Raw genomic sequence first — 14,201 nt, 5'->3', positions numbered from 1 at the left:
CCAGGCAGTGCACTATACTATATACATATATATGTATTGTATTTGCATATACACCTACGCAGACTTACTCATACATAGCATACATAAAATTGCATGTTTTTCTGTCTATAAAGATCTTTGTTTAAGGCAATACAACTAGTGATTTTTTTTATTATTATTCACTGTAATGCAATTTTACATGGAAGCTCTGATCGAGCTGACACAAAGAGTCAGAGGCTATTTGATACTGAAGTAATATCAAATATCTCATTAGATTAAGCTTATTGCATCATTAGCACAGGCAGATGTGAACATCTTGCATAGCAGTATTTAGTGCACAGACAGCAGGACATCATTTTAGTGTAAGAGGAGACAGCAGGATACCTTAATAAACCATTAACAACTCAGATGATGTGAAAAGGATTTCATTATTCTGTCCTTGATGCATAAAAATGTCACATTCATTCGTATTATCTATCCATACATTAAAGATATGAAAATAGGAGACTCATTTCAACAAAGCTAACCTTAAATTTTTGTATCTCTATTCTCTCAGATAGGAGATGTCTCGTTTTAGAAACAAGCTCTTCACATACATTCATCAAGCAATCACTGTGTGCACTCATTCAGCCTGACACACAGTGCACAGTACATGGCAAAAAAAAGAAAAAGAAGAAAAATGTTGTCCTTGAGTCCTGCTCAATCAACTTAAATTATTGTTTTCATAAACATCTTAAGAGAAAACATGTCTGAATAAAGATAACTAGCTTTACTCCTAAAAAATAATATCAGCCTACCACATCAATATGCATTTTAATTGTTTTTTAAAGAACAGTCTGACAAAACATTTTCACTTCTATTTATTTCTGTAGCCAATTATTCCAGCCAGATAGTTTGGTGGTGAGAGGTGAGTGAAGTACCACCTGTTTCTGTTCTAATGTGGATCTGTTTCCTTAGAGGTTCAAATCTTTGGAAGACAGCCAATCCCCTGTCACTCTGACTAAGCTGTCGGTTTTTAGATTGGAGTGGGGATGTGCTCACCAGCTGTGAGATTAAGGGGAACTGATCGATGGCCTTTCTGATTGGCTCTTGGGGTGTCCCAGCAGCATCCAATCCCCTTGGTTCGGATGGTTGTCCACGGCCGAGCCAAAAGCAATTCTTCCTCCGCACAGGGGCCAAATAAGATCACTGACCTGAAGCTTCGAGGCCACGCTTGGAGGTTCTGTCTCCATTTGTCTGCGCTCCTCATTTCTCTGGAAAAAAGAGAAAAAAATGAGACAGTCAGAAGAGGAGAGGGGAGAGAGATGAAAAGATTGAATAAAATTAGAATTTGTATGAAAGGGATGTTGCACCTTCGCACATTTACACTTTATTTTTGCTCAATCTGCATTTTTCTGACACCTTTGTTGTTATTAAGCTCTAATGTCCACTGTGTTCTGCACTGCTCTCTCCAGAAATTACCTGTCAGTCAAACTCAGGTGGGAGGCACTGTGATGTGTTTTTCCTCAGATTTGCTTCGAGTCTCTGTAGGTGGGGCTGTTTTCGTTTTCTCTTCTGTTCTGCCACATCGAGAGCTGTTTCTGCCTACCACTGCTTTTTTTTATTCAAAACAAACAGCTTTAGCTGCTGCTCGAAATGTAAAATTCATGACTTCCTGTGCGTCAAATGATTTCTTTTTCTTTCTTTTTTTTTAGGAAGGGGGTGGGGGGGAGCAGTCTTTCTTGGGCGTAAAAGAATGCCTGTGGTTATCTAAGAGTATAAACGTGTCCGGGAAATATCCTCACAATGGAGCGAAATGATATTTGATGAGGAAAAATGTTCACTGATCCCAAACAGCTGTATCAAAAAGACTCGTGCAGAGACATGGCTTTCATTTGCCTCCTGTGCTGCAATGACGGACACTGTGAGGAGGCTGCACAGCTTTCTGTTTGCTCTTCACCAAATATCCTCTGCTTGGATGTGGTGAGGCAAAAGGTTACCGAACAATCAGAGGAAACTATTTGTTCAGAAACTTCAAACTTCAACTCTGAAACGCTAACAGATGTAATCTTCATCTATCTGTGCTTTAGCCCTGATTTTACTTGGCTGAGCTGATGATGAGTATTTAAAATATAGCTCTAATAAGTAGTGTGAGTTTTCTTGGCCTGGCACGGATTGTAAAGTAAATAAATACCTTTTTATTTTTATTATTTATTTTTATTTAGATTATTTCTTGAAGTAAGTAAGATTCGTTTATGGGAAAATTCCAGATGGGTGGCTTCAAAGCCACGTGTTACACAGGGGCATTATTACCCAAATTCTCCAGCATTATTCACCTCTCCATCGCTGACACAGATCTACAGGTCAGTGTATTTATCACTCTCTTTGTCATCATTTTCCATCCTTTTGTGAACATTTTGCATCACTCTTTTGTCCCTTTGCATCCCTTGGTATAGGTTATTTTTCTATATCTCTATTTATTTATTTTTTCAGCTTGTCTTGTGTCTCCAGATCCCTTGTTTTGCATCACTCAGCAGATGTTTTGCTTCTCTTTGTGGTCTTTGCATATAATGCTGACTCACATCTCAGCATTTCATTTGAAAGTTGCGACCATCACAAAGGCCTGTTCTTTGTCTCCTCTGGAAGAAATCATTTTTCTATTCTGAGATAACTGGATACTGACCTGCTCTCTGAAATCTGGAGAAATAAGGATTAAAAGACAAAGTAATGGTCAAACTAATTATCCTGTCTAGTTTCAGGATAACAATGTGGTGTTATCTGAAGAAAGGCTCATTTTAGACAAAGTTCTGTACAGCAACGTTCAGCTTATTTTAGTTCTTTTTACGAAGGGCCAAAATGAGAAGAAGGAATGTCAGAAGAACAAAAACAATCCAAACCTCTGAGGTGCATTTAGAAGAAAACAGCTGAAAAAAGCAGAGAGTTTGAAATGTTCCTTTCCTCTGGGTTTGTAATCATTCGACTGACTTCATAACAAGAAATGTTAACAGTGTCCTCTTTGAGAGGCTCTGTCAAGGAAATCAAAGGCAAATTCCTTACATAACATTAATTGGCAAATGAAGCAGTTTCTAATTTATATTTTTCAAGTATTACAGATACCACTGTATCTCATCTCTACCTCTTATTTAGTGGTACACACTTGTACCTGGGTACCATTCATGTATTATCTGGGTAATTGCATTTGTTTTCGTACATCTTTGAATAGCTCAGGGTCATAGCATACACATTCTTACTCATATGTGGTACTTAAAGACACGAGCAATAAAAAATGAGTCAGTCAGAACGAAAAACACCTATAAGTGAATTCAGATTTTCCCTCACATGTTGAAAAGAATTTCAGACACCACAAATTACATCTAACAAAGTCTATTTATATTGGTTTTCCTTAAATTTGCCACTCAGTAGTAAAACATCACAGTGGAATACTAAGGGAATACAGCTATTATTTATGGCATCTACATTACTATGTGTATTTCCTCCCTTAACAATTTTTAAAAAAAAAAAAGGACATTTCTGCTGTAAAAAGTAAATAAATAAATAAATTATCGATCTGGTTTGTGTACAAATTTGTCGCCTCCCCTGGGCAAGAAATTATTGTTTTTATTTATTCTTTTTATTTTTTGCCTGTCCCGTTTGGCTCTTTTGCCATCAGAATTATTGTCTAAAGGCAAAGAAAGATGCCCAACGGATTTACTTTACCAAATAGACCATCACAGCCTTGCTGTAATGGTCTATTTGATTCACTTTTCATTGTTTATTTTATTTTATTTTATTTTCACTTGCTAAATACGGGACAGACTTGACTGGGGAAAAGAAAGGGGAGAAAGAAAGAGGGAAAGAAAAACAGCGGGGAAGAGGGCAAAAAACAAAAATAAACAAAATAAACAGACAAAAAATACATATATCAATCACCCGGATCACCTGTTGAGAAAGAAAAAAGAGAAAACAAGCAGAAGGAAAAAAAAAGAGCAACATAATAAACAACATCACGATGATATATGGGAATATAACAGTAAATACTAAATATTAAACATTATTGTGCAGCATGTAAGATCGACAGCGCACAGTGTGCTTTGAGGTAGGAGCCAAAAAGGGTGTAGTTTGTGTGTGTGAGCACCCGTGTGTACACCTGTGAGCATGGACGCGCTTGTATTTAAAAGGTTCATTCATATAATGATCTGCAGGAAATGATTAAACTCAAGGCCAGATCGTCATCGTGATCTGTGCTGCCATCTAGTGGAAACGTGAGGGAGCGTCGCTTTGTTTAAGAGGCTAAAATTCAGCATAACAATGGAGCTTCTCCTCTCACTGCTCTGCCTCTAGTCTTTCTATTTTTAGCACAGGAAATTCTTTTCTTTTTTTTTCTTTTTTTTTTACTAAAGGCTTTAGAGTAATGCCCTCTCTCATGGACATCTAATTAAAATTAAGCTGAAAGCGAAACAGCAGTCCCCGTGAAGAGCTAAAACAGCCATCAATGTTTAACTTTAATTTCCTCTGGAATAACCAGTGTTTTTACAGCATTTACAAAAAAGAGCATTCATCAACAAAAAACTGCATAGATGAAGATATTTTTCATGATACACAGTGCTTTCCTTCTGTAAAAAATCATGGTGACATAACTGAGAAGAAGTTTTTCTTTAGAAGAAAAACAGCATTTTGTTGAATAAATTTCATGGCCTGATTTGGTATGTGTTAGTTCTACAGTATGGTGTTAAGTTTTTAGGGCATTTTCTTCTTTTCTTTTTTAACTCAAATAAATACAAGATTAAGATACTGAATCTATACAAAATACATACAGTATACAACCGAAGCTGAGTACAATGTGCAACAATAACAATGTTAAATTAAAATTGATATCACCTTGTAATAGATGCATTATTTTCTAGTCCAATTAAATACTATTTTATCTTATCTGTCATTAAAAGCAAACAGGATACAACAACATATGACATACAGGTTCCACCTTTACAATAAAGTAAGACTAAAGGGTGCATAGGAAGAGTCCGAGTGTCAGTTAAAGGCCAGACAGCCACACAGCCATGCACTGATATAGGTATATGCCTCTCACTTGGCACAGACACTGATGGATGTAGCTGCTGGTTTGTGAAGTTGGTGTTGTTTCGTCTTTTTAAACCACACATCGCCAATGAAGCAAACCGAGAAGCCAAGGCACACTACACACTGATTGTATTTGACATATCACTACCCTAAGTATTATAATCTTCTTCATCATCTCCAAAAAAGACCTGAGAATCTGAGAAAGCACACATCTATCCCTGCTATCACAGGGGAAGAGGCAGGGTTAACCTAACCCTGTTCATGTCTTTGGACTTTTCCATTCAACTAAATAAATTGTGTTAAATGTAACATTCAGCATTTTAGTGATAATGACCACAGCTAAACTAAGTGTTCATACAGCAGGAGCTGTTAAATAAACCATATTATGCATTAGACAATCAGAGGATTTACACAGTATGCGTATTACAAATCACAGTTCAGTGATCCAGTAAATAAAACATTATGGTTTCCAAAGAGTGGCATTACTATGAGAATATACATTTAACGTGCATTTAAAATAACCATGTAATATCAATTATACTGTCTCTGAAATATTATACCAGTATAAAAGGACGCTGAGCAAAAGACTACACAACGCTGAACTATAGGGGCAATACTCTGGTAAAGTAAAGCTAACTGAACCAGTCACAAAATGAAGGCATGCAATATGGTGTTGAAAGTTTCATTCAGTGTCATCACTGTTGGCCTACACTGTACTGATGCAGGAGTCGGTGATGCAGTGCAAGCTTTCGACAAATAAAAGACAGCTGATCAGCCTCCCATGTTGTGTTGTTGGAATAAGATAAGAAGTGTTAAGGTAACCTTTTTTCATACGTTTAAACTACACCAATAAATCAGACAGAAATTTTGCTTAGAAAGTAGCCGTAGCTATGTAAAGTATTAAAAACTGTTAAAACAACTAAAATAAAACAAACTAAACAATTTTTGCAAGAGCTGCTGATTGCTGTGGAATATGTTCACGTTCCACGTCTGTTTTCAGTCTCTCAGCCAGATCCGATCTGTTTTTGGAAAGTGTGACCAAGTACAGTCAGTGATTGGAAACCCATGGTCTAATAATTAACAATAAACATGTTTTTTCACCTCTGCATATTTATACAGGGAGCAAGTGCTCCTACACATAGCTCCTCATATTGATGCTTCTATAGCAGCCCATGATGGACAAGTGGAACTGTTTCTATAGAGAGGCTATTTTGGAGGCCAAATTAGGTTTAGTTACGTGCTTAGAAAGTGACAGGTATTCAGTTAGTTGCAATCTTTATCCTCTAGGTGCTGGTACTACACACAGGTCCTTTAAATATAAAAAGTAGGCATTTCACCAAAGGTTCAGTTAATACACATTAAGAGAAAAAGAATAAAAAGTGTATGTAGTAAATATCTTTTTATGCTTCCCTCTCCTGTATAGTGTTGCTCTATTTAACATACCTGCTTTTTTTTGACTGCCTCACTGTATTTGGCCCTTTCATCAGAGAAACATACCCAAGGCAAAGTCAAAATAACCAAAGGAAAAACAAAACTTTGCCAAGATATATATTTGCCTGTAAATTTAGTAACTATGGCCGTCTGAATTTTTCCACCAACCACTCATGTTGCTCATGATATAAAGAGGTTCACTGTTTCTATCATTGTCTATACACTCAACAGTTTTCTGTTGAGTGTATAGACCAACACATCACACATCAAACCCAACACATTAAGGTTGCATCCCCTTAAGGGCCACGTACAGCAGGGACATCTCAGTGTCCGATTAGCTGCTAACTGTACTGGGATCATCATACGGACTTCCTCCTCTTGCCAAAAACATTGTTGATGAGTTTGGCCATAGACTTTGAGCCGCTGTAGCGTCGTCTGTCAGCGCGATACTTCAGATGCTCCATCACCTGCCGGATGAGCTGTGTGAAGAGGTTGGCAATGTCTTGGTAGCTCTCGGCTGCTGAGACCTCCTGGAAATTACAGCGGTTTTCCTGCGCCAGACCGCGGCCTTCATCCTCACGCACCTGACGAGCATGGCAGAGGTCCTGCTTGTTGCCAACCAGGCAAACAGGAACATCCATCTCCCTGAAAAAAAGACAGCAGGGAGGCGTTAACACCATCAGCCTGCAAGATGACTGAGGATAGCAATATGAAGAGGATGCAGAGGCAAATGTGTTTTATTTTACAGCTTTTGAGTGCTTTTGCAACAACATTGCAACAATTTTGGCTATTAAGCAACCTATCCTATCTTTCTGAGCGTAAAGCAGATGTTTCGACTAGCTGGGCTTGATTTACATTCACACAATCCAACAGTTCCACTTGTGATCTACACCTATATTTATTCTCAAATACCTGTCATTAGGCTACACAGCTCTTCCCTCCATGTTATCAGGATGCCTTGGCATGCTGCCAGGCAGCCTGATAGATGTGGATGGCCTGTTTGTTTGTTTTTTTCACGCTTAAATTTATCAGACACCTGCGCTGGCAAGCCCTGTAAATCATGAATCATTTATGAGTTTGAGTTTGTAGGAGGGCAGTCAGGACTCCCAGCATTCCTCAAATTCAAAAGTGCATGTAGATTCATGTCCAGTTACAAAGAACCTAGGGCACAGATACTCTGTTTTGTTGTTTTCCTGGAGCATTTGCAGCATGTTCAGTTCATATGGCCTGTATTTATATAGCACTTTACTATATATGGACAAGTGGGTGTACATCATTTTCCGGACTTGCCACTTTACTTTAAACCTCTGATTACTGATTCTTTGCACGAGGATTTCATCTGACATTTGAAATTGTAGAATTGAATGTAGGATTTTGCCTCCATTTCAAAACAGGCATTGTTGTAGCACCCAGAATTACTGTTAAATAACAACCAATCCAAACATCCATTATATGTCAGCAGCATCTGTTATTAAGTTTCTGCTGACCCTTTGCAGTTCTCCATGCGTGTCTCCCGAATCTGCCGCAGGATGTTTTTGGCATTGATGAAGGAAGTGCGGTCACTGATGTTGTACACCACCACAAAGCCATCTGCCCAGTCCACTGGCTCTTCAAGTATACACCTGGCCTCCGAACCCTGCCAAGAAGAGCATGTGCTTTTATGTTGGTATCATCCAGTTTGTCCCGAATCAACGTGCCAACTGGGTTGCTTTTCCTATGGAGCAAGAAAAAAGAGTTGGAGCCTGTATCCTTTACACTGTGTCACTTTCTATGGATGGTATCATAATAATATAGCTGGATACCATTATTATTTCTATAGATGTGTTCCAATGCTGAAAACACCTTGTATTTGTATTTTTATTTCCCTGTTTTGAGCAAAACTGAGTTGCTTTTATACTTTTTTGACAAATGCACATTGGCATTACTGTCTTCCCATTGATTATACAGATTTGATTTTATTGCTCTTTTTGCTAATCAAGCATCTTACAGTTAGTTTTCATACCTGTAATATTGAAACACTTTCCTTTTATGGATCCATAGCGTATTGGTTTACAAATTTGCTCAGCAAGCAGAGGGTTGCTGGTTCAGTTCCATCCAGAGATACAAATCCCTTTTGGAAAGTGTCAGAAAATGCATCTGGTGTAAAACCCTGCCAAAGGAAACTCACAGAGCTGCTGTGGCAACCCTCTGTGACAAGTGAGCAGCTGAAAGTCACTAATACCAGAAAGCATTTCAAAGTGGTGCCTTAACAATATCAGTGACACCAGTAAATAAATTCAGAGTGACCCTACAAGCGCTTGTGACCTTGACATAAACAGTGTAAGAAGGGCTTGAGGCCTGGGGACACACCTGAGTGCTATAAAACCCAATTTTAAACCTTTTGTCTTTACTGACTTCTTTTAATGCAGTCTGGTTCAGAAGGGCTGGATTGTGACTCTGTGTTCCTTATGGGACAGCAATATTACAGGGGGTCTAAATGACAAAGACAATGACTGGTTTTTGTTCTCCTGAGCCAGGGTACTCCAATAAAACACTAACATTGTAGTAAAGTCCCTCTCAGGTCTTTAGTTTTGTTGAATGAGAAGTAAGAGGTTTATATGGCTCCCCTTTTTTTCAAAGGGACATTCATCTCCTCAGGATACTCTCATAAATCCTTATATTCCCACACTTGCTAACTCTAAGTGAACACATAACCACAGCTAAGCCACAGGCAGCTCTCCAGCAGCCTGAAAACAAACCACTGTTTTGATAGATAGATGATAGATAGATGAAGGCAAACCAAATTTTGGTTATGGCCCGACAGTCAAACAAAATTACTCAAGAATGTAAAAATTGACTTTCTTTATGAGTAGTTTAGGTGAATTTTCTTGAAAAGGCATTATTCTCATCAGTGTCAGATTTTCATTTTTTCGGTTTGTTTCCTGTCAGTGGTTTTTCGGTGGTCCTCCAGATGAAATGTTAGAAGAACAACGGGAAAAGTTGGTGGTCCTGCTGCAGCTCTGCTTTTCTAATATATTTCTGTTAATACTAAAAACAAGAGTCTTACCTGAGAGCAGGGGTCAAAAACCTCCAAATTCAGCTGCCTGCCATCGATCGACAGTCTTTTGTGGTACAAAGAGTCTGTGGAGGAGATACAAAATGCATAAATAACTATTATATTATATTATTGATGGATGTCAAAATTACACATGGAACATGTCAAAAATGTGGTGTTTGGGACTTTCATCAGTTTTTAGTAAGACTTTCAAGACACAAATCTATTACCAGGTATTAACATTACCTACCATGAATTTGTCACGAATCTACTTTTACTACAAAGTTTGTTTTTGTTGTTGTTGTTTTACAGGAACTGGACTGCTAGTGTATCAAGCATAATTAAAAAGTTGTGATGGGTCAGACATACATACACAAGTATATATTTTGACTTTATTGTTATTTATTTTAACTTTCCATGTCTATTCACTTCATGACTTGTAATCACGGCTAACAGAGCTAGAAGCATCAATGCCTAAAGTGGTAATGAAAACAGTGAAAACCACAATTACATCATTACATTAAAGGATATAGGATAACAGCATCTTTATGATAAATACAAATAGAAAATAGTATAAAAATACAAATCCATTAGATATCCAACTATGCTATCAGAAATGTTGAGCTAAAACACTGGAAGCTGTGTCAAAACAGCTACACGAGAGGATTGTCTACATTAACTGCCTGCAAAATTTTTATTACCCAAAAGAACAATATTTTCCTTGTCCATGAATGCACAGGTGAAAATGTTGCATCTCTAAGTGGATGAGAGCAATCTTCTAGACCAAAACCTCATCAAAGTGCCATGATATGAAATCTGGAAACACTTACTGGTATTTGAGGCATATTCACCAATAAAGCGTCTGGTCAGGAAGCGCACGAGGACAGCTGGAGAAAGGAGATGAAATGGAAAACAATAAAATGAATCATGGCATCATTACACACTCATCGCTCTAAGTGAAGAAGGGGGTGGGGGAGCCTTGTTCACCCCAGCAGGCACAACACCGTGTTAAATGTCTCCAGGATTGGAGCGATGAAACTGAAGCCCCACATAAAAGAATGCTGCACGGCTTTCCTGGAAGGTCTGTGTGCATATTTGGCAAGCTGAATAGTTAAATCCCCCCCAGCCTGTGCTTTGCCTCTACACTGCAAGCTACACATAAAACTGACTGACTGGGCCAGTTTTGGTCCCACAAGACAATCAATTTCAATTAAAGGCTGAAGTTTCAAGTGCTGAACTCTGGAAGCTTGCTCCTAATAGTGGGCCTCTTGAGGGGTTGTACAGAGGTTAGGACACGGTGACACACAAACATGGATGTGGACATTCAACACTTAGGACTTAACACAATAGGAATTGTCCTGGTTCCATTGTCACATAAAGATACATTCAACGATAAAAGACGTGTTGAAAGCAACAAATAGAGCAGAAGGGAGCAGAAAAACATGTCGAATGAACTCAAGCACCCACATACAGCTTCCATAAGCTACAGCATCACCAAGGTAACGGCTCTGCTTCACTGCCAAGCACCAAGAATGGCCATGTCCCATTGTTTTAAAAGGTTTGTACAGTACAGTCTGAACCACCCTCTCACAGACAGAAGCAGAATCATAAGTAATGCTTTCTCCTAGACAGCATTTTTAACAAGAGCTTAAAAATCCAATCTGAAGTGTGTCCAAACAGGAGAACTGAAGTATGGTTGCATGAACTGGTTCTCCGAAGAACCCATAAAAAATACTAAATGATCCAATATGGACACATGAAACTTAAAATAGACACAGAAAAAAACAAGCAAAAAAACAAGATAACAAACTATCACTGCGACACATCAAAGTCAGTGAAAGCCAAGATCAAATTACACTCTAAACAACACCACAGGTGGAGCAGCAGGCCGATTGACTTATTGATAAAACATGTTGTGCTTTCCTCTGTCCAGCCTTGAACTAAGCCCTGTGACTGAGGAGTTTTAAAACAAAGGCAGATAATCTCTGGAGGGAGAAATGGTCTTATTAGTTTAGTTAAACCTCAGTGAATGGAGCCAATAATCCACTGTTGTCTTTGGTTATGTAATGCAAAACCAGAGCTCACACAATGCTGGAAGAAAAGAGAAACATGTTTATTCAAACTTGGAAGTGTTCACTGCTAAAAATAATTACTTTTCATTTCTCAAGGCCACTCTTCCTGGACGGCAAATAACAGTTAAAATCGCATGCCAAAAAAAGTGACATGCAATTAATTAATATTAATTTCTGCTATCATTCAACCTAATGTTTATTTTTTGTTTACTGTGTTTCTGAATGAGCTGTACTTGCACCATAATAGTCACGCACCCAGTCATTTCTGCTGTTTTCATTAAGGGTATGACATGAACCCAGCATAAACCTGGTGGTACCCTGGTGATTTGCTTAGCTCTGATTTAAGTTTTAGCTGTAGCCTGTAGAAGTGTCAAGAAACACTAAGAAGAGATTTTTCCACTCTGTGAATTGATTGTGGTTGGGCTCTGTGGGAATATTCATAGTTAATCACACTTTTCAATCACCTTTTCTTGTCAAAGTTTACAAGAACAAAAATCTGTCTTCCTTCTCTCTCCCCAACCGGTTGCGGCAGATGGCTCCGCCCCTCCCTGAGCCTGGTTCTGCCGGAGGTTTCTTCCTGTTAAAAGGGAGTTTTTCCTTCCCGCTGTCACCAAAGTGCTTGCTCATAGGGGATCATATGATTGTTGGGTTTTTCTCTGTATGCATTATTGTAGGGTCTACCAAAGCGCCTTGAGGTTACTTTTGTTGTGATTTGGAGCTGTATAGATAAAACTGAATTGAATCAAAAATCAGCTCTCATGCTCCATGGCTGGCTAGTTAAAAAGTACGCCCTCAAAAATTTTAAACAAAACTTGTTTTGTGGTTAAAGTGACATGTTTTCAAGTGTTACCATATTGCAATCAAGAGATCTATCCAGAAATTACACTTTCCTTTGGTAGAAGAAAAAACAGACAGATCTCAGATAGTTCACAGTCTCAGCAGTATCATCATGTTTGACTGGAAAGTTAGAAACAACAACAAAAAACCACCAAAACTTCTTTTCAGATCGCAGAAGATTGCAGCGCCTCCCTGAGCCTGTTTTTTGCCGAGTTTTCTTCCTGTTAAAAGGGAGCTTTTCCTTTCCACTGTTGCCAAAATCTTGCTCAAAGGAGTTTGCTTGCTTGTTGAGGTTTTCTTCAGAATACTGTCAGCTCTTTACATTATAAAGTACCTCGACACAACAGTTGTTATGGTTTGGTGCAATATAAAGACACCCGAATTGAACTAAATAGCTGTTAAATCATTATATGATGGAGAGCTTTTGTTGTTTTACACATCTGCATTACTGTTTAGAGCACATATGTAATAACCTCTCTAAAGTATTTATGCACATAATTCTGTCCAGCGTCTCTTTTGATGAAGACCATGATAAGTTCGCCCAAACTATGCAGAGCAGGATCGTACTGAGATAGAGCCGTGAGTCACATTCTTTAAAATCTTTAGCTCACCTCAGAAAAGTGTGTTAAGCTACATTGTGTATGTTCTATAATAATTACAAAATCTTTAGCCCTAAATTTAATATAACTGAGACACTGAATGTCTGAGAGGGGAAATTCAAACATGTTAAATCAGCCACAATTTGTCACTTTATCATTTTATTGTTTTTAATTTTAGTTAGCAACAATTTTGATAATATTTAATTATCAGTTTTTCAAGAACAAATACCAACTCTGATTTACCAGTTATCTTATGCACTGTACTGTAAACTGAGTTTTTGACTGATAGCTAAGCAAAAACAACACAATGTAGCATATAACCATAAAATTAAGAACTTGATGACATTTGTTGACCAATTGATTAAAAAATAAAATGATGATAAAACACGCCAAACTACTACATTAGCAGAGACATGTGTTTAAATTCAGGTAATAAGCAAAATAAGCAAGTTAAATGAGGTGGTTTGAAGTTAAGGCATCATAACTTCCTTGTCAACAGTCTTGACAGTTTTTACAGTTTTTATTGAGATACAAGTATAAAGAGACACTTTTTCTCCCTTATAGATCACTAAATCACTCTCAAGTACTTACCTGATTTCCCAGCCCCCTGGCTTCCCAGTAGGGCCAGCTTGATGTCGTTCATGCCTGTGTTGTGTCAGGTCCTCAGCTGTATCTCTAGCTGCAGTTCTGTGTTGCGTTTGGTATTTAGGTTAGCCTCAGCTCACTAAACACTCCTTATCGTTGAAGCAGAGTGGAAGTACATGATTGCCCTCCCCTCTCTTTCTCTTCAAAGAGCTGTTTCACATTTTAAAACCAGAGGCAGAGGAGAGTGGGGAAAACAAGCACCCTCCTCTTTGGTCTCTGTCTCTCTGCCAGGAGCTCTTTTGCGCTCTCTCTCTCTCTCACACGCACCTCTCATTTTTCTGTTTTCTCTCGCTCTCTCTTTTTCCCCCTCAGTCTGTCTGTTTTCCTTCTTTCATTCCTCTCTTGGACCCATTTCTCCTCTCTGTCTCTGCCCCCTCCTATGCAGAGCTTGCTCAAAGGTCATGACTGACTAAACCTATTGTGGCGGTCCTTCTCTTAACATTTTAACTGTGCACTTGCTTTCATCTATGGATTTTAGTGCTATTTTTCATTGGGTAATGGTATAATGGTATGGAAGCCAGTTATGCTTGTTTGCCAAGAAATAGTCAA

General features: G+C 38.3%; 1 protein-coding gene across 1 annotated transcript; it reads right to left on the bottom strand.

Moving 5' to 3' along the window:
- Positions 1–4,111: 4,111 nt before the first annotated feature.
- rerglb (RERG/RAS-like b) lies at positions 4,112–13,867 on the bottom strand. Its single transcript, XM_026175073.1, has 5 exons — positions 13,599–13,867; positions 10,330–10,386; positions 9,512–9,585; positions 7,953–8,101; positions 4,112–7,110 (listed from the first exon to the last, which is right to left on the bottom strand). The coding sequence occupies exons 1-5, from the start codon at positions 13,648–13,650 to the stop codon at positions 6,825–6,827; spliced, it is 618 nt and encodes a 205-aa protein (XP_026030858.1). The 5' UTR covers positions 13,651–13,867; the 3' UTR covers positions 4,112–6,824.
- Between the last annotated feature and the right edge of the window lie 334 nt (positions 13,868–14,201).

The sequence above is a fragment of the Astatotilapia calliptera genome, chromosome 7, assembly GCF_900246225.1.
Source record: "Astatotilapia calliptera chromosome 7, fAstCal1.2, whole genome shotgun sequence".
In the NCBI taxonomy this organism is placed as follows: Eukaryota; Metazoa; Chordata; class Actinopteri; order Cichliformes; family Cichlidae; genus Astatotilapia; species Astatotilapia calliptera.
Note: the sequence above shows the minus strand (reverse complement) of the source record. Positions and strands in the feature narration are given on the sequence as shown.

Excerpts from the sequence above, each read along its gene's own strand:
- rerglb (XM_026175073.1), bottom strand. The coding sequence starts at position 13,650 with ATGAACGACATCAAGCTGGCCCTACTGGGAAGCCAGGGGGCTGGGAAA. Across the intron at positions 9,586-10,329 it reads TGAATATGCCTCAAATACCA|ACTCTTTGTACCACAAAAGA; the intron begins GTAAGTGTTTCC and ends TCTCCTCCACAG. Across the intron at positions 7,111-7,952 it reads CGCATGGAGAACTGCAAAGG|GGAGATGGATGTTCCTGTTT; the intron begins GTCAGCAGAAAC and ends TCTTTTTTTCAG.